Source organism: Hyperolius riggenbachi, chromosome 2 (genome assembly GCF_040937935.1).
Source record: "Hyperolius riggenbachi isolate aHypRig1 chromosome 2, aHypRig1.pri, whole genome shotgun sequence".
Classification (NCBI taxonomy): Eukaryota; Metazoa; Chordata; class Amphibia; order Anura; family Hyperoliidae; genus Hyperolius; species Hyperolius riggenbachi.
In genome coordinates, this window is record NC_090647.1 from 149,664,169 (window position 1) to 149,691,594 (window position 27,426).

The following is a 27,426-nucleotide window of genomic DNA, read 5'->3' on the forward strand; positions in this document are numbered from 1 at the left end:
AGCTACCTGACTAACCTATACTGGGGGAACCTACCTGGCTAACCTATACTGGGGGCACCTAGCTGGCTAACCTATACTGGGGGCACCTACCTGGCTAACCTATACTGGGGGAACCTACCTGGCTAACCTATACTGGGGGCACCTACCTGGTTAACCCATACTGGGGAAATGTACCTGGCTAAGCTAAACTGGGAGAACCTACCTGGCTAACATATACTAGGGGTACCTACCTAGCTAACCTATACTGGGGGCACCTACCTGGCTAACCTATACTGGGGCACCTACCTGGCTTAGCTATACTGGGGGCACCTACCTGGCTAACCTATACTGGGGCACCTACCTGGATAACCTATACTGGGGGAACCTACCTGGCTAACTTATACTGGGGCACCTACCTGGCTAACCTATACTAGGGGTACCTACCTGGCTAACCTATACTGGGGCACCTACCTGGCTAACCTATACTGGGGCACCTACCTGGATAACCTATACTGGGGGAACCTACCTGGCTTAGCTATACTGGGGGAACCTACCTGGCTAACTTATACTGGAGGGCACCTATACCTTGTCTCACCTACACTCTAGGCAACTATACTTTACAAACTATACTGGGGGCACCTATACCTGACTGCCTATACTGGAGGCATCTATACCTGACTTCCTATACAGGGGGCACCTATACCTGGCTACCTACCTACCTATACTGAGGGTGGTTTTTTTTTTGGTCGCACCGCAGCTATAATGTGCCAGGTCGTGTGATGTGTGATCATTCCAAATCGGTGTTTGTTTAGGATTCTTTCCCAAGCTAACCATTTTCTTACTTTATGGTGATTTCATGCAAATTGCAATTTTATGCAGCTTTAAAATAAATCGACCAGTCAAATGCAGCCAGCAACTACTGCTGCTGCATCTTAATGGTCAGTTTTCAAACTGCATACATTTGCATAATATTAGCCCCAACTCAGCATTGAACAGCACCTTATACATGCCTTACCCTTCAAACCACAAACCACAAAGCATAGTTCCCAACTGTCCCTTTTTTGGAGGGACAGTCCCTCTTTGGGAGCCCTGTCCCTCTGTCCCTCTTTCCTCCTCATTTGTCCCTCTTTCAGGACTTTGTCTCTCTTTCTATGTAAATATATATATTTCTCTTCTTAAAAAAATGTGTTTGATTGACTCTAAACTGTATTCCCATCCTATAAATTGATATATTACTAATTTTAAAATGTTAATATTAAGGAAAATTAACCAGGATAGAAAGGACCAGTGTGGTTTGAATTATAAAACAACATATTTTTCTTATGAAATCTTTATGGTATGAGTGACTAGGGGTGTGACGGAGGCGTGATCAGGGGTGTGGCAGGGGCGTGGCTTAAGTGTCCCTCTTTCTCATCTCAAAAAGTTGGGAGGTATGCACAAAGAAATGAAAGTCTCATTCTATTTCCACACTTTAAGAACTAAATTTAAAATATTCTTGGTGGAGTTGGGTTGTAACATCAGTGGTCCAGTGGGTTATCTTTAGATTACCAGCACAGAGGGGATCATAACACCAGTGAAGTGACCACTGCACACCTGAACTCAGTACTTGAGGACAGACTCAGTTGTTAGTATTCTCTAGTATAGTGCATAGAGGAGGCGGGTGCGCGCACACAGGGGCGTGCCCGGGGGTGGGTGCTGTGAACGCGCACTGTCCTTGTCCCTATATCAAGCTGACGATGGCCGGGGAGAGGCAAATAGCCGGTGCTGAAAGAAAGTCCGGGAGATGGAATAGAGCAGCAGAGGGTGACAGGGGGCACCCAGAGGAGAGGCAGTGCACAGTGCTGGCAGGATATGACAGGTGCCTGTGTACAGTGGACGGGACAGTAATCAGAGTGCAGAACTCGGTGACATAGCAGGAGATCGGGGTGCCTGGACTCTCTCACCTGTATACTCACCTTCCCCTGAGCTCTACAAGACACCATCACAGGCTGCCCAGGGACTTCCACTCTGCAGCTGCCAACCTAACCTTCTCACACTCTGGAATATGAACTTCACTGGGCAATCCTTTACCTGCTGATCACACAGATCAATGAGCTGCGGTGTTACTGGATAACTCACCTGTACAGCAGGTGTCAGCTGCACCGATGTGATAGGGTGGTGGCAGTGGCTCAGCTGGGGCAGGTGGTACACGCAGGTGCTACTGGCACTGCCGGGAGCCTGGCATCTCTCGCTATAGCAGGGGACTACCTGTGTCTGGATATTGCTCACCCTCTGTCACACCCAGGAGCAGGCTGGAGTAGGCGACCCCCCAGGGCGGTGCCACCCGGGGATGCCCGACATGCAGTGACCGCACGGGAGATGCCAGCGGCCCGGATATTGGTGCTGGTTGCCTGCTTGTGGCTCCTTCTGGTCCCGGTGCAGTGCTGTGGACCTGGCCGGGGTCCGGTGGGTCGGCGCAAGTACCCGCGCAAGCTGGTGCCCCTCCGCTATAAACAGTTTGTGCCCGCCGTGCCCGAGCAGACCCTAGGGGCAAGCGGCAAGTCGGAGGGCAAGATCCGCAGAGACTCGGAGCGCTTCCGAGAGCTGGTCCTCAACTACAACCCGGACATCATCTTCAAGGATGAGGAGAACACCATGGCAGACCGGGTCATGACAGAGGTGGGTGCTCACTGCTGGCATCACTGTGCCAGTGCCTGCTGCTGGCACCACTGTGCCCATGCCTGCTGCTGGCACCACTGTGCCCATGCTTGCGGCTGGCATCACTGTGCCACCGCTGACCATCAGCTGAACGCCTCTTTGCACTGTTATTATGGTCGTTTTTTATCTTAGTAGGAAGATGAAAATTAAATAAAATAAAAAATACATTTTGTAGGACTCAGGATACATGCATTTATAAGTTTTAGAGGATTATGCCAGCCCTTTGCATTCAATCTATTATTGCTCTGAAAGGGGAAAAAAAAAAATATATCTATATATATATATATATATATATATATATATATATATCTATATATATATATATATATAGTGTCCTCCTCCTCTGTTGTTTCTGCTTCAAAAAAAAAGTGTTATATTGCTGCAGTCAGGTAACAATGTGATCAATCACTGGCAAAGTTAGAAGTTATGATAGCAGTTGAGAACATACAGCACTTCTTGGATGAGAGCATAGCTGCAGCACACATAGCAGAGTAGCTGTGATTAGAAGGTGCAGTGTTTTTTTATTACATGGAGTTGATTATTGCCCTATGTGTATTCATCAAATAATCCGACAGTTGGCAGAAAAAGAAGTTGAAATTATGATTTTTCAGTCGATGACCATTGACAACTGACCAGTTTAGTATCTTCCTATATAGGTCATTAGCAGTGGCGTAGCAATAGGGTTGCAGAGGTTGTGACCACACTGGGGCCCCTGGACCGGAGGGGCCAATTAGGGGCCCTCCATCCATCTTATAAGCAGGCTCAGTCCGCCCATGATGCCAAGTGAGGTGACTTCCTCAGGTGGCAGAAGTCTGGGCCAGCTCGAGGCAGAAACAGGAAGTGAAGAGAGTGCCTGGCCAACCTATACTGGGGGCAACTGTACCTGGCCAACCTATACTGGGGGCAACTGTACCTACCTACCAATACTGGGGGCACCTGGCTACCTACCTATACTGAGGATGTTTTTTGGGGGGCTCACCGCAGCTATAACGTGCGGTGAAAATTGTTGGGTGCTGTGCAATTTGGGGGGGGGGGGGGGGGGGGGGGGAAGGTGAGGGCGCATCCTCACAAGTTTGCCTCAGACAGCAAAAAGTCTAGAACTGGCCCTGCTCAGTGCTTACAAGCTTTTCATTGCTGCTATGCCAGTGATGAACACATCTAGGTGTGCATTTTTAATACTAGCAATCCTTAAAAAAACTGTTTCCTTACTCTCATTACACCTTTCTGACACTGCAGCTGTCCTTGGTAGGTTTTTGGAGCTTCCTTTCAATACAGTGCTTGGAGCCCCATGTAAAACTTGCACTGGGGCGCTAGCTCCTTACTTACACCACTGGTGATTAGTACTGTTAAAAGCTGTAATTTTACCCATTTATTAAACCATGAACTGTGACAGGAACCTACAATTTGATGGTAGTCAAAACTTTTCAGCTTTTTTTTTACTGAAAATAGTACTTTTATTTTAGCTTGGAAAGAGTGGAAAAATGTAAAAACATCCCTGTAGGTTGTTAGTGCTGACAATGCCAATAACACTTTCTGTTCTGGGACAAGGAGGAGAGGTGAGGAACAGAAAGCTTGTGAGGGTATATTAACTCCTGCAACACCTGCTACTGGGACAGAACATGAGGAGAATTCTGCTCATTGGCAACACAGGCTGAGGTTCTCATTCATTTCCACTCCTTCCAGCTATAATTTAAGGCTAGGTTCACAATGAGAGTTGCGATGCGTTTCCTGTAACGTCAGGAATATAATGGATCTGGAAAGTGGCACCGCATGTTATCCGCATATTGAATCACATGCAGTAAAGCATACAGTCAATGAAAGTATGCTTCACTGCACTGATAACGTGGGCATTATGCGGTTGAGATACTGAACTCCGTCAGACTGCACTGCAATGGCAGCACTGTGAATGCCGCAATGCTTTTGCATTGCAGTGTAACGTTCTGCGTTATAATGCAGCTGTACCTAAGCACCGCAACGCTCCACTGTGAACGTAGCCTTAAACACCTTAAGAAGAGAAAAAATGTTTTCTTTGCAGACCCTGATAGCTAATAGCAGCGGTGGTTTCCAAAATGGGGCTCTATAGAACCTTGTGGGTGTCTGAAAATCAGGATTTGGATTGGCATTAGGCAATAGTCCCCCCACACCCCATGTGACTTGGCCTGTCAGATGGTGGATAGGAGCAAGGCATTGGCTGTCTGGTATGGGAATGGGCCAAGCCCAGACACACACTACCCAGAATTCTGTGACTTTTGTGGGTTGCAGGGGCACACCGCAGCCCTATTTACACACACAATTACTGCTGTGGGATGCTTATAGTGCAGCCATAAGGCCCCTACCCCACTTGCGGACTGTGTGCAATGCAAGTGGCCATAGCAACGCACATCACTTATATTGTTCTGTGATTCTCTCCCATGTGGTGCAGACCCCATTCATTTATAATGAATTGAATGGCACTGCTCTTGTGTGAAATTGCACGCAACCATGCATTGCGGTACTGCGCTGAAGTGAAATGCATGGTTGGAAACATCAGACAGTTTAGTCTATGCACTCCTGATGTACTTGCGTATCATATACACTGAGTTGCCGAAGACATGATTAGCAATGCATGAGTGGGAAAGGGACCTAAGGAGCTTTCTGACTGGCACGGTGCAGCATTTTACCTCAGCCTAGCGCTAGGGCAATGAAAGTCTATGAGGAGTTCACATTTCCCACAGTGTGCTGTGCCAGAAGTACCCTATCTAACACGAGCGCATGCCAACGTGACTGTGTGGATCCTACTGTGGCAGGCTGTTGACCAGAAGTCTTCTAAGTCTATGGCAAGATGCGTTTTTTTTTAACCGGCCACCGCAGTTTTAAACGTCGCGCATGCGCGAATCGTATTTTAACAGTATGCATCCGTGCATGTCATCGATTCTCCAACAGGAGCACCACTTCCTGCTTGGCCTGCTGCCAGATGGGGATTACTGCGTGCTAACATGGGAATATCCAAAGGCCTATTTTTGGCGGTGTGGCCCACAGCTACCGCCAATATTCAATGTGAAACCAGCCTAAGGGCCTGTTCAGACTATGTGCGTTCCTAGCCGTTTTTCCAGAACGTGTACAGGCAGACTTTCCGCATAGAAACGGCTATTAATGTTTTCTAATGGCCTCGTTCACATGTATGCGTATGAGACACATACGTTTCTCATCCACATTGCTGCACGCAGTTCTGTGTGTCACGCATAGAAACGGACGCAATGAAAGTCTATGGACGCGTATCAAAAATGCGTACTATTGCGTTTTTAGCGGACGTTTCCCTCTGCGGTTTTCAGCCCTGATGAAAAACTGAGTCCCGGATACTAATGTTAAAAATAGCAGCCGTCCTCACCCAAGAAAAAAACTGATCCGTCTGCGTTTGCAAGGACCCGTTCTCAAAACCTGAATGGAAGGTCCGGGTCTGCTGCATTTTCACGCAACGGACCCTGAAACACGCAGGGGTAGTGAAAAGCAATGGGAAAACGCAACTCCATCTCCACAGGCAAAATAGCACCAAAAACGGATGAAAAAACGGATAGCCTGAACTTTTTTATTGGCCCAAAAAATCCTCCCACTACCTTCCTAATGACAGAAAATCCAAAAAGGTCCGCACACTCCGGGAATCAAATTCCAGCCTTTTATTCAGCCCATGTGACACAATTCCATTCCATTACACCAACGAATCGTTTCGGGGCCCCGTGGGGTCCCCTTTGTCAAGGCAGTACAGACAGAATGGTAACAGTGTTCAAAGAAAACCATACACCTTATAAGCAGTCATGTGGACGCCATAACGCCGCAAGCGCAGCCATCACCACCGAGCGCTTGCGGCGTTATGGCGTCGCCATGGTGACGGGTGTGACGGTGAGTGGGAACTAGCCCATTTATTGGTTGTAGCCTGGGGGATCCGCGAATCGCGGAGGTTCTCGCGCGTTTGTAGGCGGGGACTGGTCACGGAGGGCTCGGAGAGTTTTACCTCTCCTGAGCCTGTCACGGACATACGCCCAGCGAGATTGTACCTTGGGAGAGGCGGGAGTTCCGCCCTTTGCGCGCTACTGGGGCCACCGGTGCCAATACTGTCCACATAGGCAGAAGTGGGGTAAGATTACATCTGCAATTTTGCAGGCATGTGAAGTAACACTGTTTGTGCCATAGACTGATTGCTTTTGCTGCAATTTGTGTACCACAAGGTCTGCGTTTTGTGCAATGTTTGGTATGTTTACATATGCTAATTGAGTTTTTTGAATTTGATGGGGGAGTGGTCTGTGACCACATGACTGCTTATAAGGTGTATGGTTTTCTTGGAACACTGTTACCATTCTGTCTGTACTGCCTTGACAAAGGGGACCCTACGGGGCCCCGAAATGATTCGTTGGTGTAATGGAATGGAATTGTGTCACATGGGCTGAATAAAAGGCTGGAATTTGATTCCCAGAGTGTGCGGACCTTTTTGGATTTTCTGTTGTATCGCTTAGGGTCCAGCACCTCGCCAATGGTGTGCGATCCCACATCTACTTGTACAATTCCTAATGACAGAGACGTTTTCTGTCCGTGTTTTGGGCTAAAAAACTGAACGGAAACTGATGCAAAACTGATGAACTTTTTATGAAAACGGATCAGTTTGAAGTCTGGTGGTACTTCCCCTGATCCCGGACTGCAGCGTCCGTCCTGCAACCGTGCCTAGTGTGGACCTAGCCTAAATGGGCAATAGTTATTAAGGGTGGGTAGTTTCTCTTTCTACCAGTATTGGGGAGGAAGCCATATTGGGAGTAATTGATTAATTTATGTCCTTTATTTATATTGTACCAATGCATATCCCAGCACTTTGCAGAATCCACATCACACACTGTTCCACAAGGCGGCCCGCAATCTAATATTCCTACCAAACACTACAGCCAATTTGGCCTTAGTCAATAAAATAGTTCAGCTGCCAATTGCCCAAACTTTTTATTTTGTTGGTTTTGAATATACTGGGGATAGATTATAAACACTTTCATGTTTGTTTTTCTGTCTATTTCCTTGTTAAGCTAGTAGCCATACATGGGTCGATCACAGCCCACTACACCAAGTCAGTTAGCCCCTTTCCGAGTAAATTGATCAGATAGTGATTCCTACACCAATGTGCAGCAGAACTGATACATATATGCCTGCCTTTAGAGGGATTATTGTTACCTCTGACATACCAGTGATTGAGTGAATCACCTATAATGTTTATCAGGTTTTTATTGCTGCTTGTGCAACCATGGTGAAATTCTCTCATTCAAGGGCTTAACCCTTTTACACTCTGTCCTAGGCAGAAGTATAAGTCGTGGGTGGAGTTTTGCTTTAACCTACATGTATGTATATCTCACAAGTTTTGGGCATAGGAAACGGGGACATGACTGGTTGATGAAGTGGGTGTGGCTTAATGTAAATAGACATGGTAAAATCAATTTTGAAGATTTGCAGCCTCCTTTTCCATCCTTCTCCATATGCAGCAAACCTCTTCCAAGTCCCCTGAACAACAGCTAGCCAAGGTCAGGACCTTCATGGCCTTTCCAGTAATCCAGCCCTGGGACCAGTATAGTGTGTTCCCTTCTCCTAAGCGGCTATACTGAAATTAGACCTTTATTGCCCCAAGGATTCCTGATATTGCTCATGAAGATTTTGATTGGCAGTCTGCTCAACATCTTATGTGACTAGACTCAGGTGAGCTGCGTGTACTGATCTGTAAAGTGGGGAGGACAGTATAGCTGACATTACAGCGATTGGTCAAAATACTCATGGTTGAAAAAAACTCACTGAGTTTAACCGCAAGAAAATAAAAAAATTGGTACTTCTCTGTCCTGCACCTTCGCATATTTCAGACTATAAGCCAAACTAATAATAGTTTAGAGTCAACAAAAGTCTAAGGCCTTAAGGTACACACACACGCACAATGACTGTCACCCAGGGTCGGACTGGGCCACAGTAGTACAGTTTTTTCCCTCGCTGGGCCCCCCCCCCTCCAGGTCTCTGGTGCCCCCCCCCCCCCCCCTCCTTGTCTGACAGAGCTCTAATTGCTGCCTGCAGCACAAAAATTCTGTTCTCAGTGCTGTAATCACTCATGCTGAGAGCAGTGGCGTAGCTAAGGAGCTGTAGGCCTCGATGCAAATTTTCCAATGGGGCCCCCCAAGCACTCAATACATAACAATTGATACGACGCACCAAAACCTGCCAATTTCAACTACAGTGTCAGAGGTGCAAGAAGAGGATGGGGAACAGCTTGTTAATGATTACCACAGTTCAAAGTATCTATAGAAGTGATTATTATGAGCAAAAGACCTATAGAGAGGTAATACTGTAGTTGAGGGAGGGACCTTCGGGGCCCCTTTGGCCCGAGGGCCCTGATGTGGTCGCAACCTCTGCAACCTCTGCGGTCGCAACCTCTGCAAAGTAGGACATTACTTTATATTGAAGAAGGGGACTCTATGCAAAGTTTTGCTGGGCAGCAGTGTCTCTGAATTACAATGCTGCTAAGATCATGTATATTTGGCCCTGTCCATAATACATTATGACCACGCCCACCTTCCTTTTTTCACCGCAATCATGGGATGTGTAAGCTCCAGGTTGAAATTTCTTTGGTGGGCCCCCAGTGTCCCAGTCCGACCCTGCTGTCACCTATATGGATAGGAACTTAATTCCCCAGGTGACAGTTCAGGATCGAGTGCTTTACAGACTCATTATTAGGTAGGGGTGTCAAACTCAAATACAAAATGGGCCGAAATTGTACACTGGGACCTAGTCGCGGGCCAACCTCAACTGTCTACTAGCCACCTTCCTACCTTATAAAATTCCCAGGTGGCCCTCCTCCCTCCCCTATACAGTTCTCTGGTGTTTAGTGCTTCCCCCCTCCCTCCCCCATATGTTTTCACAGGTGTTCTAGGGTTTCACCTCTAATATAGCTTCCCTGGTGGTCTAGAGTGGGCCAAACATAATGCAAAGTGGAGAAACCACTTGAGGGCCAAATTTAATGGCTCTGAGGGCCAGATTTTTTTGACATGTATGTCATAAGGCTACAACACATTGTGTTGCTATGGAGGTGTGAGGAGTGACAACGGCACAGCACACAATGGAGTGGTTTTCAGTGGGCGGGGTAAGGTGGGGAACCGTATGCTTGCCCAAGATGGTTCTGACCGGCAATCAGGATCTTTACAATTGCATTGGTTTTGTAGCTATGCCATTACCAGTATGTTAGTATGTTACTAGAGATTGTATTGGCCCTGTCCTATCCACAGAGACTATAGAATTAATACACACTTCCAAATCCCTTGTCTTGTCTACTACTACAGTATCCTCCTGTATGTCATTTCCCTAACAAGATTCTTGCAGACTTCAGCAGTCTGAATGTCTTTAGGTGCATACGCACAACCGGGCTGCAGTACACATGCTACATACTTGGTAGAAACAGCATATCAGGTCTCTTTAGCCAAGAACCATCTAGCGTGTGTATGAGGCTTCAGTTGGACTTATCTATCCTTCTCATTTAGAGGAGTGGGCAGTTTAGCACACCAGGGCTTCTGAGCAGAAAAGGATTAGGATGAAATGAGGCCCTAGGCAAGATAGCAGTTTTTGCCCACTGCTGGATTTCTAAGAGGACCAGCTCCCACTAGCCCAGTGATAGGCAAACTTGGCTCTCCAGCTGTTAAGGAACTACAAGTCCCACAATGCATTTGCCTTTATGAATCATGACTGTGGCTGTCAGACTCCCGCAATGCATTGTGGGACTTGTAGTTTCTTAACAGCTGGAGGGCCAAGTTTGCCTATCACTGCACTAGACCCCTAGACTTTCCCTAGGCCCTAGGCAACTGCCTTGTGGATGATCTGGCTCTGCTTCTGAGCCTATACACTCTAGAGATGTGAATACGGATCTGGAATTAGGTGTAGATGTTGAGGGCCAGGGGGTAGGGTAGTGGAAGGTTTGCATTCAATATTACTGTTAGTTAAAGTTAATCATCAGAAGCAAATAATGATTGGGGGAAGGTTAAGGTCAGGCATTAGGAAGGGCCTTTTTTATAAGGGCTTTAGTTAAGGATTACTGATTGAGGGTGGAGAAACAGTGATAACACCACTGAAGACTGCATTGCAAACTCCAACTACTGAAGTGTAGGCACTAGGCATATATCACGGGTATTTGGAATCTGGACCAAACCTAGCTGCACTGAATTCATGTGAATCTGTTAAACATAACCATAAGAAAGAGGGATTTAGTTCCCAAAGAGGAATTGCCAGTTGGAAGCTATGGGTATGTAATCCAGCAGTGGGCCTCACCTTGTCCCATACATTTGTTGCCAGTGTGCAGTCAATTGGAAATTCATTCATTTTAAAGTTTTAAAACAATCTTTTTAAATAGAACTACATTTTCCATCTCTCTCATCAGAATCAGAATAGACAACTGTATAACTGTAATTGTTATTGAAGAATATTACCGCCAATCCAATGTCCATAACAAATGGCAGTTTGATTTTGTATATCTGCACTTGTGTTACTGAATCAGAAGTTCCATCTAATTATCATTAGGGGCCCTCTTTCATGCATCTTATTAGCTTTTCATTGGTACTATGCTGGTAAGGAACACCTCTATATGTGCATTGAATAGTAGTAATCATTAACTGGCTGTTTCCTTATTCTGATTACACCTTTCTAACTCTGAAACTTTCCTTGGTAGGTTTGGGTCGTCATATCAATAGAGTGCTTGGGGCCCCATGTAAAACTTGCAACGGGCCCCCAACTGGTGACAGTTATGGGCAGAATGATGTTGAGACATGTTGCTAGGCTACAGCACGTGACACACTCTGTTGCTATGCTGAGTAATGCACACCGACCTGCTGCTGGCCACCATTGTATATGGTGCATTTACTTGAATAGGATGGAGCTGTGCTGAAAAAGTGTCTGAATGCATTTTTCACTTAGTGTCACACCATGGGCAGTGGCTGCAAGAAGGTGTTGCAGAGTGCTACACACAGCTCTGTATTAAAATAATTGGAAATGGGCCCATTTGGTCTCTTGCCTATATTGTTTTTGAATGATCAGGTTTGATATATTTACCTCTGGTGTTTGGGTTTAGGTAACCTCATTGTGAAGGAGCTTGATCCTGCCTTCACCTCTCTAGACTGGCCCAGAAATGCCCACACTGGCGGCATGACTGTAGCTTGGCACTTCTGTGCATTTTTCAGCAATGCATATCAGTCTTTAACATTGATGTGTTATGGAAAAATGCACAGAAGCATGCAAGTGTGCTCAGTTAGGCCCTAACACAACACAGGAGAGATGGCTGGAGTAAGGAGGAGGTGCAGGAAATCTAGGCTCCCGTGGATAATGGACGATTTCAGCACTGCCATAGGCACTAATGCAAATATCGGCTATTGGGTGCTGAAAGCAGAAATTTGGGTGCCTGATAAATATTGTTTTGAAAATTAAAATGTCATCGTTTTTGAAATGTTTATCGTTTTGAGAATATTACAACATTATAGTTTTTTGACATTTTTTTCATTTTGAAAATTAGAAAGTTATAGTGTTTAAATTTGTTTTGCTTTTGGCAATTATCATTTTAAAATGTATTGTTTTGAACATTATAAGGTTATGAAGGGGTTTTTAGGGTTAGGTGTCACAAAGGGGTGTTTTAGGAATAGGCGTCAGAAAGGGGTGTTTTAGGATTAGGTGTCAGGAAGGGGGATTTGAGGGTTAGGTGTAAGAAAAGGGGGTTTTAGGATTAGGGGTCTGGAAGGGGGGGGGTTAGGTGTCAGGAAGGGGGGTTTTAGGGTTAAGCATCAGGAAGGGGGGATATGAGGTTAGGGGTCAGGAAGGGGGGTTTTAGGATTAGGTGTCAGGAAGGGGGTTTAGGGTTAGGTGTCAGGAAGGGGGGGGGGGTTAGGTGTCAGGAAGGGTGGGTTTTAGGGTTCGGCATCAGAAAGGGGGGTTTTAGGATTAGGTGTCAGGAAGGGGGGTTTTAGGATAAGGTGTCAGGAAGGGGGGTTTTAGGATTAGGTGTCAGGAAGGGGGGTTTTAGGGTTAGTTGTCAGGAAGGGGGGTTTATGGTTAAGCATCAGGAAGAGGGGATATGGGGTTAGGGGTCAGGAAGGGGGGTTTTAGGGTTAGACATCGGGAAGGGGGGTTTTAGCATTAGGCGTCAGAAAAGGGGAAGTTTTATTGTTAGGCATCAGGAAGGGGAAGTTTTAGGATTAGGCTTCAGGAAAGGGGGAGTTTTAGGGTTAGGCATCAGGAAAGGAGGAGTTTTAGGGTTAGGCATCAGGAAGGGGGTCTTAGGGTTAGGGGTCAGGAAAGGGGGTTTTAGGACTAGGTGTCAGGAAGGGTGGTTTTAGGGTTCGGCATCAGAAAAGGGGGTTTTAGGGTTAGGTGTCAAGAAGGGGGGTTTTAGGATTAGGTGTCAGGAAGGGGGTTAAGGGTTAGGTGTCAGGAAGGGGGGTTTTAGGATTAGGTGTCAGGAAGGGGGGTTTTAGGGTTCGGCATCAGGAAGGGGGGTTTTAGCATTAGGTGTCAGGAAGGGGGGTTTTAGGGTGAGGGACCAGGAAGGGTGATTTTAAGGCTAGGCATCGGAGGAGGGAGGGTTCTGTGTGTGAGAGTAGGGTTAGATTTAGCTGTAGTAAAATATCGGTAACATTTACCAGTGTTTTACTATCGTCATTACCACTGTAAGTATTTTTTCGCTTGGTGCTCAATGCACAATGGTATTTATCCTTTAGAACATGTTTCCTCGCTCCTGTATTTCATGCACGTGAGACGCATGCTTACTGCAGTTTTAATGGGACAAACTTATCAATACCAGTGCAAGAAAAATCAGAGCAGAAGTGCTAAGATACTCTGGGCTATGCTCTGGCCAACCACTTCACATTTGCTCTTGCTGTGCTGCCTGCCAGATAGGTACTTTCAGTGTATTTATTGCATAAAGCACAGATGTGCACTGTACAAATGTGAAGCTGATTAGCAGGGATGAGCGAGAACACTTCTGGCAGTCTCTAAAGAATTTCCTCAAACTTTGGGCTTGATTCACTAAACCGTAATAACTCAAATATCACACCTTACCAAAGATATCACACCTTATCAAAGTTAACACGCCATATCAGAGTAGCATAGTGAGCGCTTTGTGTGATACCGCAAGTTTTTGCCAAAACACTTTCTTGGATTGCATTGAAGTCAATGGTCCTGATGGTTAATAGCAAAACTATGCCACAACCACCAAATTTGCTAGATATGTTAATGAGAAAAGTGGGAACAAGAGAAAAATGTTTTTGAAAAAGAACTTGTCATTTTTGAAAGAACTAAATTTCAATGATGCGGGTTAAGGTGTACCTGAGATGAAATTTAATAAAGCATTTATACTTACCTGGGACTTCCTACAGCCCCCTTTAGGCTGTTGACTCCCTCGCTATCCTCCTGGGCTGCTCTGATAGTCTGCTGTCTACCCAGGTCACTCCCTCCAGGCGGCTCAGTCGTGCTTCACTGCGCATGCCTGGCTCGGCCATGCACCCCTGTCGCGCTTCCACCACCTAGAGCGTTCTGTAGTAGTTCTGTAGTAGTACTGCGTGATGGGGACGCATGCTTGTGCAGTACTGTGGGACTGGCGGTGACTTGAGAAAGAGACGGACCGGCCAGTGGATGATCAAAGCAGCCTGGGAGGACAGCGAGGGAGCCAATGGCCTAAACGAGGCTAAAGGAAGCCTCAGGTAAGTATAAATGCAAAGCAGCCTGGGAGGACAGCGAGGGAGCCAATGGCCTAAACGAGGCTAAAGGAAGCCTCAGGTAAGTATAAATGCTTTATTAAACTTCTTAAAAAATGTTTACAGTTGCGATAGCAGTGCAGTGATTTCCCGAACTAGGCTGGCGGTAGGCTGGCATAACATGAGAAGCTGCCTGAGTTGATACATTTTCTCAGTGCAGAGACAGCCTTACAATAAAAGAGGCAGCCCCAGCATCCCTTTAAATGTGCTTTTTTTTTTAAACTGCCTCTGTTTGCCCTGAATCTGCTCTAAATCTGTCTAATAGTCTTTTTAAACAATCTATTTAATTGCCGCAGCTTAGAAGAATTTCAAGAAATGTTACACATGCAGGTTTTCTGATGTGAAATATATCTGAAAACAGGTACTCAAGAGGTTAAAAAACACAGCCTGGGTATTCTGGGATGCCTTTTTTGTTCTGCTCTCACTGCTGCTACCTGGGTGGTTTGTCTCCATTAAAGGAGAACTGTAGTGAGAGGAATATGGAGGCTGCCATATTGATTTCCTTTTAAAGAGACTCTGAAGCGAGATTAAAACTCGCTTTTTACCTTATATTTAACAGGGGCATGTTTGCCCCTGCTAAAACGCCGCCATCCTGCGGCAGAACGAGGGCTCTTTACCCCACAAATCCCCCCTTGCAAAATCCACAACCAACTTGGTCGTAGATTTTGCTACTCATGGAGGCAGAGCTTTCGGCTGTAGCTCTGCCTCCATGCGCGTCTATCAGCGGCGGATCTCCGCCTCTCCCCCACCCCTCTCAGTGAAGGAAGACTGAGAGGGGCGGGGAGAGGCGGCGATCAGCGCAGATAGACGCGCTGAGAGGCAGGGCTGCGGCCATTAGCCCTGCCTCAAGCAGGAAGCGCTCCCCGGACACCACAGAGGGGATTTGGGGGGTTCTGCCGCGGGATAGCGGCGTTTTAGCAGGGGCAAACATGCCCCTGTTGAATATAAGGTGAAAAGCAAGTTTTAAACTCGCTTCAGATTCTCTTTAAGCAATACCAGTTGCCTGGCAGCCCTGCTGATCCTCTGCCTCTAATACTTTTAGCCCTAGACCCTGAACAAGCATGCAGCAGATCAGGTGTTGCTGACATTTTTGTCAGATCTGACAAGATTAGTTGCATGCTTGTTTCTGGTGTGATTCTGCAGGCAGATAGCTCAGCAGGCCTGCCTGGTAACTGGTATTGCTTAAAAGAAAATCAATAAGGCAGCCTCCATATACCTCTCACTACAGTTCTCGCACAAGGCGGTAATTTAAAGCCAATGGGTACCGCTATAAAAAAAAAAAGTCAGATACTCACCTAAGAAGAGGGAAGGCTCGGTCCTAATGAGCCTTCCCTCTCCTCTCCCGGTGCCCTCGGTGCTGCGCTGGCTCCCCCGTTCGCGTCCGCCGCCGCAGGGACTTCGGAGGTCTTCAGGAGCACTCGAGCTTCCGAAGACGGGCCGCTCCATACTACGTACGTGCGAGTGCGTCATAGAGGGCGCTCGCGCATGCGTAGTATGGAGCGGCCCGTCTTCGGGAGCCCGAGTGCTCCCGAAGGCTTCCGAAAGCTCCCTTCGGCATGCGGAAGTGGCAGTATTTGACCGAACTGGCAGGGGGGATCCTGCGCGGCACCGGGCACTGGGAGAGGAGAGGGAAGGCTCATTAGGACCGAGCCTTCCCTCTCCTTAGGTGAGTATCTGACTTTTTCTTTTTTGAAACGGTAAACATTCACTTTAACGCTCTGCTCGGGAATGTCAACTTTTCATGCGGTAACAGCTTTTATGAATGGACATTTTGCTAAGTGGTCGGTAAAGTGAGCTGTTTTCAGCATTACCGCATGCAGGAAAGCTTTATGAATGATAGCCAATGTATTTACCCAACAGAATTGACAATTTACATATATCCTCAGAAACAGTGGTGGATTTCCTGCCAGGGTTTCCTGGTTTCCTTTTGGTCAGTCGTACCAACATACTTGTTCCCACTATTCTACTTAACCCTCTGGGCGATACAAATATATCGCCCAGGAGGTGGCGCAGCACTATTTTTTTTAAATTTTTTATTTTTTAAATCATGTAGCGAGCCCAGGGCTCGCTACATGATAGCCGCAGCGCAGCGGCATCCCCCCACCCACTCCGATCGCCTTCGACGATCAGAGTAAGCAGGAAATCCCGTTCAGAACGGGATTTCCTGCTGGGCTTCCCCGGTCGCCATGGCGACGGGGCGGGATGACGTCACCGACGTCATGGACGTCGTGACGTCAGAGGGAGTTCCGATCCACCCCTCAGCGCTGCCTGGCACTGATTGGCCAGGCTGCGCAAGGGGTCGGGGAGGGGGGGGGGCTGCGCGGCACGGCGGGTAGCGGTGGATCGGCGGCGATCGGAAGTTACACGCAGCTAGCAAAGTGCTAGCTGCGTGTAACAAAAAAAAATTATGCAAATCGGCCCACCAGGGCCTGAGAAATCTTCCTGCGCGATATACCCCGAGCTCAGCTCGGGATTATCGCTCAGGAGGTTAACATACCCAGCAAAGTTGGTGATTATAGCAAATATGGGGGCTTTGCCATTAACCGCAAAGTTGGTGGTATTCTTCATTGCAATCATAATGAGTTGTTGATTTAGACAAATAAAAATGGCAGGGAGAGAGCTGAAGACATTGTCAAGAGTAAGCAGAAAATCTGTGTACAAGTCACAAGACCGCTATTTTGAGGTAAAGACTAAAAAAAGGTCCTGTATTATGACTTTTTTGCAAATATGTACTATGTACTTTGAACAGGGCAAGAGGTGTGTGCTGGGACAGACTCTCCACTCATCACCACCCGTCTCTGTATATTTTGGTTCCATCTCTGGGGATAGGGTGGGATGATCCAAACTAATGGGTGGAGATGGTAGAGATTTTTTACCTGAAAACATGTCTATTGCATGGGAGTTTCATTTTTGAAGCTATCAATTTACATTAAAGCATAACTATATTTGGGTGCATAAGTCATCTTATGCCCCTCAAACACATCAAAAGCTAAGCTGTGTGCCTTACCTAGGATTAGTGTAGATCGTAATGGGTAGTTTTGGTTTTATGACATTGGGCTTGATTCACTAAAGCATGCTAAGTGTTAGCACGCCAGTGAAAAGCCCCTTAGCACGTGCAAACTGCCACTTCACACGCTAATATGCATGTAAGAGTTCACGCGTGTAACGTTTCCGAAAGGTTTTGCGTGCAACGCTTTGCATGCACACTAGCATGTTAAACAATGACTTCACATGCTAAGGAGACTTAGCACGCAAAGTCACAGCTTATCACGCGAACGGCGCGCAGCAAAGCCTTAACACGTGCTAACTGAGTTAGCACTGGTTAGTGAATCAAGCCCATTTTGTGTAATTTTCACAGTTATGATTCTGAATAAAAGTAGGGTGGATCGCTGCAACCACCAATGCAGCCAACAGGAGCCTAGGACTCAGAGCATCCAGCAGCAGCAACAAAGAAAGGGATGTCCCGCTACACCGTTGTAGGGTAAAAAGATCTCTCCGACTTTATTGAACACATCAGCAAAAACACAGACAAAGGCTCACGCGTATTCGGAGCTCTACATGGCTCCCTAATCATAGCTATAATTAAGGAGCCATGTAGAGCTCCGATACGCGTGAGCCTTTGTCTGTGTTTTTGCTGATGTGTTCAATAAAGTCGGAGAGATCTTTTTACCCTACAACGGTGTAGCGGGACATCCCTTTCTTTGTTTATGATTCTGAATGTAAACAGGAGGTGTAGCTTTTGGCAGGGAAAAGCCAACTGTATGAGGGGCCCAGAGCTGGGGAGGGCCTCCAACCACAAACCATCCCTCCCTCTGATGCACCTTAAAGGAGTCATCAAGCAAGTAATAGTATCCAGAGAACTACTTACCCGGGACTTCCGCCAGCCCCTGGCAGCCGCTATGTCCCTAGACGCAGCTGTGCTCTCTGCCGCTGTCAATCGCCTCCACGTGGTCCGGAGCGGACTGCGCAGAAGCAGTAGTTATGCACATGTGCACTACGCTCCGGATCACGTGGAGGTGATTGACAGCGCCGTTCACGCAGGCTGAGTAGAAGACTCGTGGCGAGGCACCGCTAGGGATCGGGAGCCAGTGGCGGAGAGTGGAGATGCAGCAAGGGACATGGAGGAACCCCCGGGTGAGTAGTTCTCTGCGTACTATTACTTGCTTGATGACTCCTTTAAAGGAAAACTGAAGTGAGAGGGATATGGAGACTGACACATTTATTTCCTTTTAAGTAATACTAGTTGCTTGGCATCCTGCTGATCCACTGCCTCTAATACATTTAGCCACAGCCCCTGAACAAGCATGCAGCAGATCAGTTGTTACTGACATTATTGTAAAATCTGACAAGATTAGCTGCAAGCTTGATCCTTGAGCGATTCAGACACTACTGCTGCCAAATACATCAGCAGGGCTGCAAGGCAACTGGTATTGTTTAAAGGAAATAATTATGACAGCCTCCATTTACCTTTCAGTTCAGATGTCCTTTGGGAAAGGAAGGGGGGGGGGGCAAACAGACAATCTATTGAAAGTTGACCAAACAGCAGATACTGCACTGTTCAATGCTATGGGCCATTGATCGACCACTGTTACTGCCCTGCCCTTGATCTTCCTAGATCTTTCATCCTGTCTGATCCATACTTGGGATTTATTTTTGGTCAGAATAGATTGAATGTCAATCAATCAAACATTTTTTATTAATCGATTAGATTCCTAGCAGATTCAATCAGAGTGATCAAAGCAAATCTGCTGGGAATTGAAAGGGGAAAATTGATGTGTATGGAAATCTTTGTATGGATCCGGATGCGTGCTTCGGTAAACTGTAGCATGCTGTCTGAATCATGCCGCTCAAAATCGCATGCGGGAAAACATTGCAGATTAGCCCTAATGCTAGGTACACACAATACAATTTTCTGATTAATACTGACTATTTCCAACAGTTCCGATCTGATTTCTGATCGATTTTCCATAGAAGTGAACAGAAAATCAATCGTAAAATCAATCGTAAATCAGATTGGACCTGTTGGAAATAGTCCGTCTGACAGTGAATCTGTCAGAAAATTGTATTGTGTGTACCTAGCATGAGGAAACCCTTGACATAAGGTGACATTCATCTTGATTAGATAAAGATTTAATGTTTATCTCACCAGAGGACAGCAGTTCCTGGATGACCACTGTCAGTGATATTTGTCTGTCATTGTTCCTCCTTCAGATAAGCAATACCTACTCTGCTGCCCTCTCACCACCATTATCCCCTCCATATAAGCAAACCAAGCATTCTTGTTTGTATCAGCTGGTTGACAGAAGACACATTGACTAGGTTTGCCAACAAGTCTTGTGGATATGTAAAGCCTGTGATGTTGCATTATCCTTTAGACACTGACATAGCTTCATAAAGGAGGTTCTCCTCCGAAACATTGCACTGTTTGCTGTTTGCAATATGTCTAAGTGTCTTTAATAAACTAAATAGCTTTAATACATATTGATGGTGCCGGCTTCTACTTTCTTCAGATCCTACCACACCTCCTAACACTGTGGGCCTGATCCAATTCACTTTTTCTCCAAGGTGATATTTTTACTTCTTATCAATAAAATGCCTTTTAAGCCACCAGCAAGCAAGAAAATACTCGGAATGATTTTGACAGTACTTTTTCACCTACTCAGGGCTGGGCCAAGGCAGAGGCAAGAGAGGCACCAGCCTCAGGGTGTAGTGTAGGAGGGGGCGCACTACTCACTCAGCTATCATTCACCTATTGTGTTTGAAACAGAGAGAAATGAGAAAAGGGGAAACAGGGCAGTGATTAGGGTGTTGGTGGGGTTTGGGGGCCCTGGGGCACCTCTTAGTCTAATAGCAATCAGTGTGACGGCTGTTGTAGGAGGTATGGAGGTGCGTATTTTGGTGTCTCAGCCTTGGGTGCTGGAGGACCTTGTCCCATCTCTGCACCTACTTGTGAGTACTTTTTCTTTTACAGAGTGCTGAAAAGTCATTTTAAACAGAAGGTGAAAATGATCTCCTAGGAGAGAACGTAGGAGGAAAACTAAATTGGATTAGGCCCTTTATGCGTATGGTAACGATTAAACCTATCCAGCACTCACCTTCCGGGTTTTCCTGTGCCTGGTGCTGAAGTAAAGTAGCCCACTACTGTTAATCATTTGTAGTACGGAGTTTTGGCTATTATTTAATTATACAACTACACAAGTACCTCAATTCACTAAGCATTACAGCATACAGTATTGCAGAAAACAGCTGATTGCACCAAGCGCCTCCATTTCCATTTCGGAGGAGCTTGGCACAGACCTGGACGGCTTTTTGTTATATACTCCCACCTGACTGTCTGACTCTGATGAAGCGGGGTCACACCTGCGAAATGCGTTACAACCGAGGAGTGTATCAATAAATTTAAATTGTTAAATGTAAACACGTTTGTCTTTATGTCCTTTGGAGTAGGTAAGTCCACCACTGTTACTCCTTGATTTTAAAAGTTTTCGCTTATTTTATCCTTTTGGCGCCTGTGTTCTCTCGCTTATTGTTCAAGAACATCCCTGGTGGAGGGGTGATATCTACATCCTTTTTTCCTATCTGCAGAGAGCGACTTCTTACTCCTGAGTGGGAACAGGTTTATTCTTCCCTGCTGCATAGGCAGTGGTTGCCTAAGCGGTAACCCTGGTTTGAGTATAAATATCCTTACCTTTTCAATTCTTCACCAAATACCAGTATTTACTACACTGTATTGGGCTCTCGGTGTCCCTGTTTTTTTCTTTGTCACACATGCAGTGTTATTCACTGTCTTTCACCTATATATCTAATTCTTTAATAGCACCACAACAACCCCACCCTGAACTACTTTGTCTGCAGGACCCCATAGTGATCCATTTTCTGCTATAAACTGTAACGATCGGTGTCAGCACACTGAGAGAATCTGATCATTGGTGATCTGCAGTATCACCAAGAATACAGATATATACCTGATTATTGATGATCTGCAGAATCACCAATAATACAGATATAGTGCTAACCTCTGGACACCTGTATATATCGTGAGTGTTTGCTGCAACAGTATTAACTTTGAGTAATCCACCTGATGAGCAGGTGATCCTTGGCAGTGTGGGCAACACTGCTCTTAGAGAAGCACGAGAACCTTCCAGCAGCCTGAGATCTTCCAAGGGGTGGAGTCTCAGGCTGAAGGTAGGAAGGACCAGTGAGTGAGTGACACCTGAAAGTGGATGTCACTAACTGATCTGGAGACTATCTCCTAAAGGAGAGAGATAGCTCTCGAGGTCGGGCAAGCCAGGTCGGCAACACACGGACAAATAAAGTACAAAGACAGAAGGCTGGTTCGGTATCCAAGACAGGCAGGGTTGGCAACAGATAATCAGATATGCGTGGTACCGAATCAGCGAGCGGAGGGATAGTCAGGAAAGCAATAGGTCATAACAGATATCAAACAATGCCTATTCTTAGGTGTGAGGTCCGCGGTCTCTACACCCTGGAACTAGTCTGAAGTATAACAGAATGATAACACAAGTTCCCTAATCTTGGGTGTGAGGTCCGTGGTCTCTACACCCTGGAACTAGTCTGAAGTATAACAGAATGATAACACAAGTTCCCTAGTCTTGGGTGTGAGGTCCGTGGTCTCTACACCCTGGAACTAGTCTGAAGTATAAAACAATAATAAAACAGTAGTAATCTGGCTCAGTGTGAATTCCCAGGTCCTCCTGGTTCAAACACACTGTTGGATCTGACTAAGGTCTGAGTGCTTCCACGTAGTGTTCACACCGGCAGACAACTTGTGAGTGTCCAGCCGTAACTATATATAGAGTAGCACTCTCTGGCGTCACCCCTAAGTGATAAACCAATAGCCACTAGCTCTGAGGTCAGCTGACCAGCCTGGTCAGCTGATCCCCCCTTGGCCATCATAAAAGTTCTGCCTCTCAGCGCGCGTATTCCTGAATCTGTGTGAACTAACAGACCCAGCCACACCAGCCGCATGCTGCTGCGTGCAAACCGCCGCACTGGACACGGAACCAGACGCCCCGCTATCAGTACATGCGGCGGCTTTTCCGCGTTCATTCCCAGACCAGACGCATGCTTCTGCGTGCAAACCGCCGTGCTGGACGCGGAATTAGCCGCCTTGCTGTCAGCACACGCGGCGGCTTTTCCGCGTTTTCTCACATAAACAATGTCATCTGCGATCTGAGATGGTCCGGCATTATTGAACAATTTTCTCTTCGTTAAACCTGAGAGGGGCGTACATATATATGCCTTGGTACCCATCGGTGGGCGCACCACGTATTGACCATATGTAGTTTTCCTGAAAAGTGTCTCCCCGCACCCTCAGGTTATCATGGATTTTGTAGAATAGTTTTGCTGAGCATGCCTGCATGTGATTGCAGTAATAGCTATAATGTGTTTGATATATTTGCTGCATACATTGCTGATTGTAATGTTCTTTGTTGCCATGGAAAATGAAATACACTGTATCATTGTTCATTTTAATACACCATTGTTCATTCAGCTGCTGTGTGTGTTATTTTGACAGCGCAGTAATAAAAACAGAATTAAACATTTCTGAGATCTTATTACTGTGTTATACTTTGAAATTGATGTACACCCACAAGTCTGATTCATCTCCTATGGAAAACAATGCACTCAGCCTAACATTAGAAATAATGCTTGCGTTCAGCAAACCATACCTTTACCTCCCTTGTCCTTATAACCCCCCCCCCCCCCCCCCCCCCCCATCATCCAGATCTCCCCTCCTCAGTCCCAAGCTTCTGGTTTAAATAGGATCAAGGTTGACCATGATCCGTTCGGGAATGTGCTAGTCACGTCACTAGTGAGCGGTGCTGGGTTCTGTATATAATCCTCAGCCAGCCGTGACCAGGAAATCCGCTCAGGGTATGAGGCATCGGGGTTGTACACTCCTTGCATAAGGCAGTGACCTCCACACAGCTAAAGGCTGCTATTGTGTGGCCATATTCCCTTGTATGAGGAGAGTATGAGCCATAACACATAGGCTATACATCCACAGGCCTAAAACTCAGCTCACAGTGACCACCTGCCATAAAATACTGACTAGTAGACTACTTTCATCTCACATCATTTAATTTGCCCATTCCATGCTGTATGTACAGTGTAAAATGCATGGTACTGTATGCACATGTAGGGAATATTATAGTGTAACCAAGGCGAAGCTAGGGGTAAAAAAAATAGTATCTACCTTAGAAGAGGGAAGCCTCTGGATCCTGCAGATACTTCCCATGTTCTCCTAGGTCCTACCAGGGCTGGCCAGGACACCTCCTGAAGATCGTGACTGTGCTCCTCTGCCTGCCTGAGCAGCAGCACAAGTGGCTCCGGCTTCCTGTGCAGTATGGCTGTGATCAGAAATCTGACAAGCTCCTGTTGGATTTCTTTTGGGGGTCCACACGCAGCAATGGTGGGGGCCAGGAAGACGTGGAAAGCCTCTGCTGGATCCAAGTATCTGTTTTTTACCCTTATATAAGTATCTGTTTTTTTACCCTTAGCTTTGCCTTTGGTACAGTTTAAGGGTTTGATTAGAGATGGCTCAAACCTCCGATTTTCGGTACGAGAACCTCGAACGCGAACTTCCGCAAAAGTTCAGTTTGCGCGAACTATCGCGAACCACGATAGACTTCAATGGGGATGCAAACTTTGAAAACTAGAAACGTTAATTCTGGCCAGTAAAGTGATGGAAAAGATGTTTCAAGGGGTCTAACATCTGAGTTTTTGCATGGATGAGTGGGATAGACGGCAAAAGTCCCGGGGAAAAATCTGGATTTGACGCACAGCAGCGTTTTAAGGGCAGAAATCACATTGCAATGTAAAATTGCAGGCCTAAAGTGCTTTAAAACATCTTGCATGTGTATACATCAATCAGGTAGTGTAATTAGAGTACTGCTTCACACTGACAGACCAAACTCACCGTGTAACGCACCGCAAACAGCTGTTTGTGTAGTGACGGCCGCGCTGGACTGGTGCTCACCATGGCGAGAGTGCAGGCGATGGCGGTTTTCAAGCCCATATGGTCGCCGGGCTGAGGTAGCTCAATGACAGAACAACAGTGACTGTCCAGCTGATCGAATTTGGCCTGTCCACAATGAAGCAGTGGCCTTAAAAATTCAGGAATCCGCCTGGTGTCCAGGACCTTGTTGGTGGTGGCGGAGAAGGTAGTCAAGTGGCCTGCAGGCAGAGATGCTGTGTGAGGAGCGACTTAGTCTTGGGGCAGGCAGCCAGTCATACGGCGTGCAGGAAGAGATGCTGTGTGTGGGACTGACTTAGTCTTCGGGCGGGCAGTAGTCCTCCGGGATCCATGCCTCATTAACCTTCCTGGCGATATAAGCCGCGCAGGAGGTTTTCTCAGGCCCTGCTGGGCCGATTTGCTTTTTTTTTTTGCTGAACGCAGCTAGCACTTTGCTAGCTGCGTCAGCACACCAATCGCCGCCATCCCGCGCTCGATCGCCGCTATCTGCTCTGCCGCACCGCCCCCCCCAGACCCCGTGCGCTGCCTGGCCAATCAGTGCCAGGCAGCACTGGGGTGGATCGGGATTCCCAAAGACGTCACGCCATGGCGACGGGGGAAGCCCTCCAGGAAATCCCGTTCTTTGAACGGGATTTCCTGATCTGAGATCCCGAAGGCGATTGAAGCGGGCAGGGGATGCCGCTGAGCAGCGGCTATCATGTACATGATTTAAAAAAAAAGATGCTGCACTTCCTCCTGGCGGAAAACATTAGACCGCCAGGAGGGTTAATTTTGATAAAGTTGAGGTACTGAACACTTTTGTGACTTAGGCGACTTCTCTTCTCAGTGACAATGCCTCCAGCTGTGCTGAAGGTCCTTTCTGACAGGACGCTTGAGGCAGGGCAAGACAGAAGTTGGATGGCAAATTGTGACAGCTCTGGCCACAGGTCAAGCCTGTGCACCCAGTAGTCCAAGGGTTCATCGCTGCTCACAGTGTCTACATCCACACTTAAGGCCAGGTAGTCGGCTACCTGCCGGTCGAGGCGTTGGTGGAGGGTGGATCCGGAAGGGCCAAGGTGAGGGATCCAGACATACTTTCTATCTCTTCTTGCTCTTCCTCAGTGACGTCAGGTAAGTTCTCCTCCTCCACCCAGCCACAAACAATACCACGGGAACGTTGAGCAGCACAAGCCCCTGCAACGCCTGCTGCGGTTGTTCTTCTGCCGCTTCCTCCTCCTCCAAAAAAAAAAAAACACCTTCCTCATCATCTGAGTCTAACTCCTTTTCCCCACACGACTCTTCCTCCTCCACCTCCTCCTCCCTTTGTGCTGCCGCAGGTGTTGAGGAAACATCTTGTTCTGATGAGAATTGATCCCACAACTCTTCCTCCTGTTCCTGTTCACGCTCGTCCACAGCTTGATCCACCACTCTACGCATGGCTCACTCCAGGAAGAAAGCGCACAGGATCAAGTCACTGATGGCGCCTTCACTGCGACTGACCAGGTTTGTCACCTCCTCAAACAGCCGCATGAGCCTGCAGGCATTTCACATGAGTGTCTAGTTCTTCGGCCAGAACATCCCCATCTCCCCAGAGTGCTTCCTCTGACACAGATAGTCACTGAATGTGCTGGGCCTGGCAGTGGCACAGTAAGAAACAGTAGGAATTACCAAGGGGCCAAGGTCCAGCAGCTAAGACTGACTGACAGGGCTGTATATGCAACACAAGTGTCTGTGGGATACACACAAAAAAAAAAAACCGCCATAAAGTTTGCGTTCATTTGCGAACGCGAACCACCGAAGTTTGCGCGAATAAGTTTGCGGTCGAACCGTTCGGGCCATCTCTAGGTTTGATCCTGCTTTTGATTACTGAATTAAATTTTACATTTTCATCATTGTGCCAGCTAGGCATCAATTGTGATCCTGGCAGGTGACACAAATTGAGGGTAAATTGTATATGTGCACCTTCAAGCCTCATACACATGATGGATACACTTTGGCTGAGATGATTATTTTGGCCCATTGTGGATGGGAATCTATCATGTGTATAGATGTGGCACAAATACTTTCACCCTTTAAGGTTCCCCCTGAACTACCCCCCCCCTTCCCCAAAATTAGCATATCACCAAACGATTATTGATCATCAAGAGCAACATAGATTGAACCCGTATATATTTATTATGCCTGAACGCTGCTCAAATACAGCCTTACCTTCTCTTCAGTTTTTTGTTTGGTGGTGGTGAAAGGAGGGGGTGCTCTGCCAAAGCTTAATGTATACGGATATTACCTCATGGAACTGAATTTGTGCCTTGGGATTATCTAAGCATGACATGGTAGAATGGACAGGGATTGGTGAGGATCAGTAGGGTGAGGTGTGACATGCAGGTACTGAGACAGAAGTAGGGGGTGGGGGGCATACAAATAGGTAACAGTAGGAGGTAAGTGACTGGTTGCAGAGGTACTGAGTTGCCCTAGGTGTGAGAGTGTCCTCTTGTGTGACATTGAAATGCCACCGGAGCAGCCACTCGGGCAACTTCTCAGCTGGCACTTTATAGCGCTAGAGGAGTGCCTGAAACATACAAAAAAAACATTAAATCGGCAATGCCACTAATTATGCTGATCTCCTCTGTGATAGTCCCCAAAACAAAACAAAAAGAGACATGAGGAGGGCCCTCTGTGTTACTCTGTGCAGGATTGTCTTGCGGGGATACAGTTTTCAATGAACTATAGAGCATACTGACTGCAACGTTTTATACATATTATTGGTGCGCCTTGTTACATATTGGATTCACTCTATGAATGTCTTTCCATACTTCTATGGGTGAAAAAAAGCATTAAATCAGCTTTTTAGATATTGTCATTCTGTCTCCGAGGTAGTCGTACATTTTTCTCAGCCCACTGGAATGGCAGTAATTTCAAGGATTTTGAAGTGTTATTTATTTTTTTCTTTTTATGGGTGATAAACTCTAGCTGACCCTGCAGCACTCCTTGAACTCACAAACCACC

The 27,426-nt window shown here is 46.7% G+C and overlaps 1 protein-coding gene across 1 annotated transcript in view; it reads left to right on the forward strand.

The window, feature by feature from the left end:
• Positions 1-1,741: 1,741 nt before the first annotated feature.
• Positions 1,742-27,426, forward strand: part of DHH (desert hedgehog signaling molecule) — a 95,663-nt gene continuing 69,978 nt past the window's right edge. Inside the window, exon 1 of the mRNA XM_068267677.1 lies at positions 1,742-2,637. Coding sequence (XP_068123778.1) covers positions 2,338-2,637 — 300 coding nt within the window. The 5' untranslated portion in view covers positions 1,742-2,337. The remainder of the gene's footprint in view (positions 2,638-27,426) is intronic.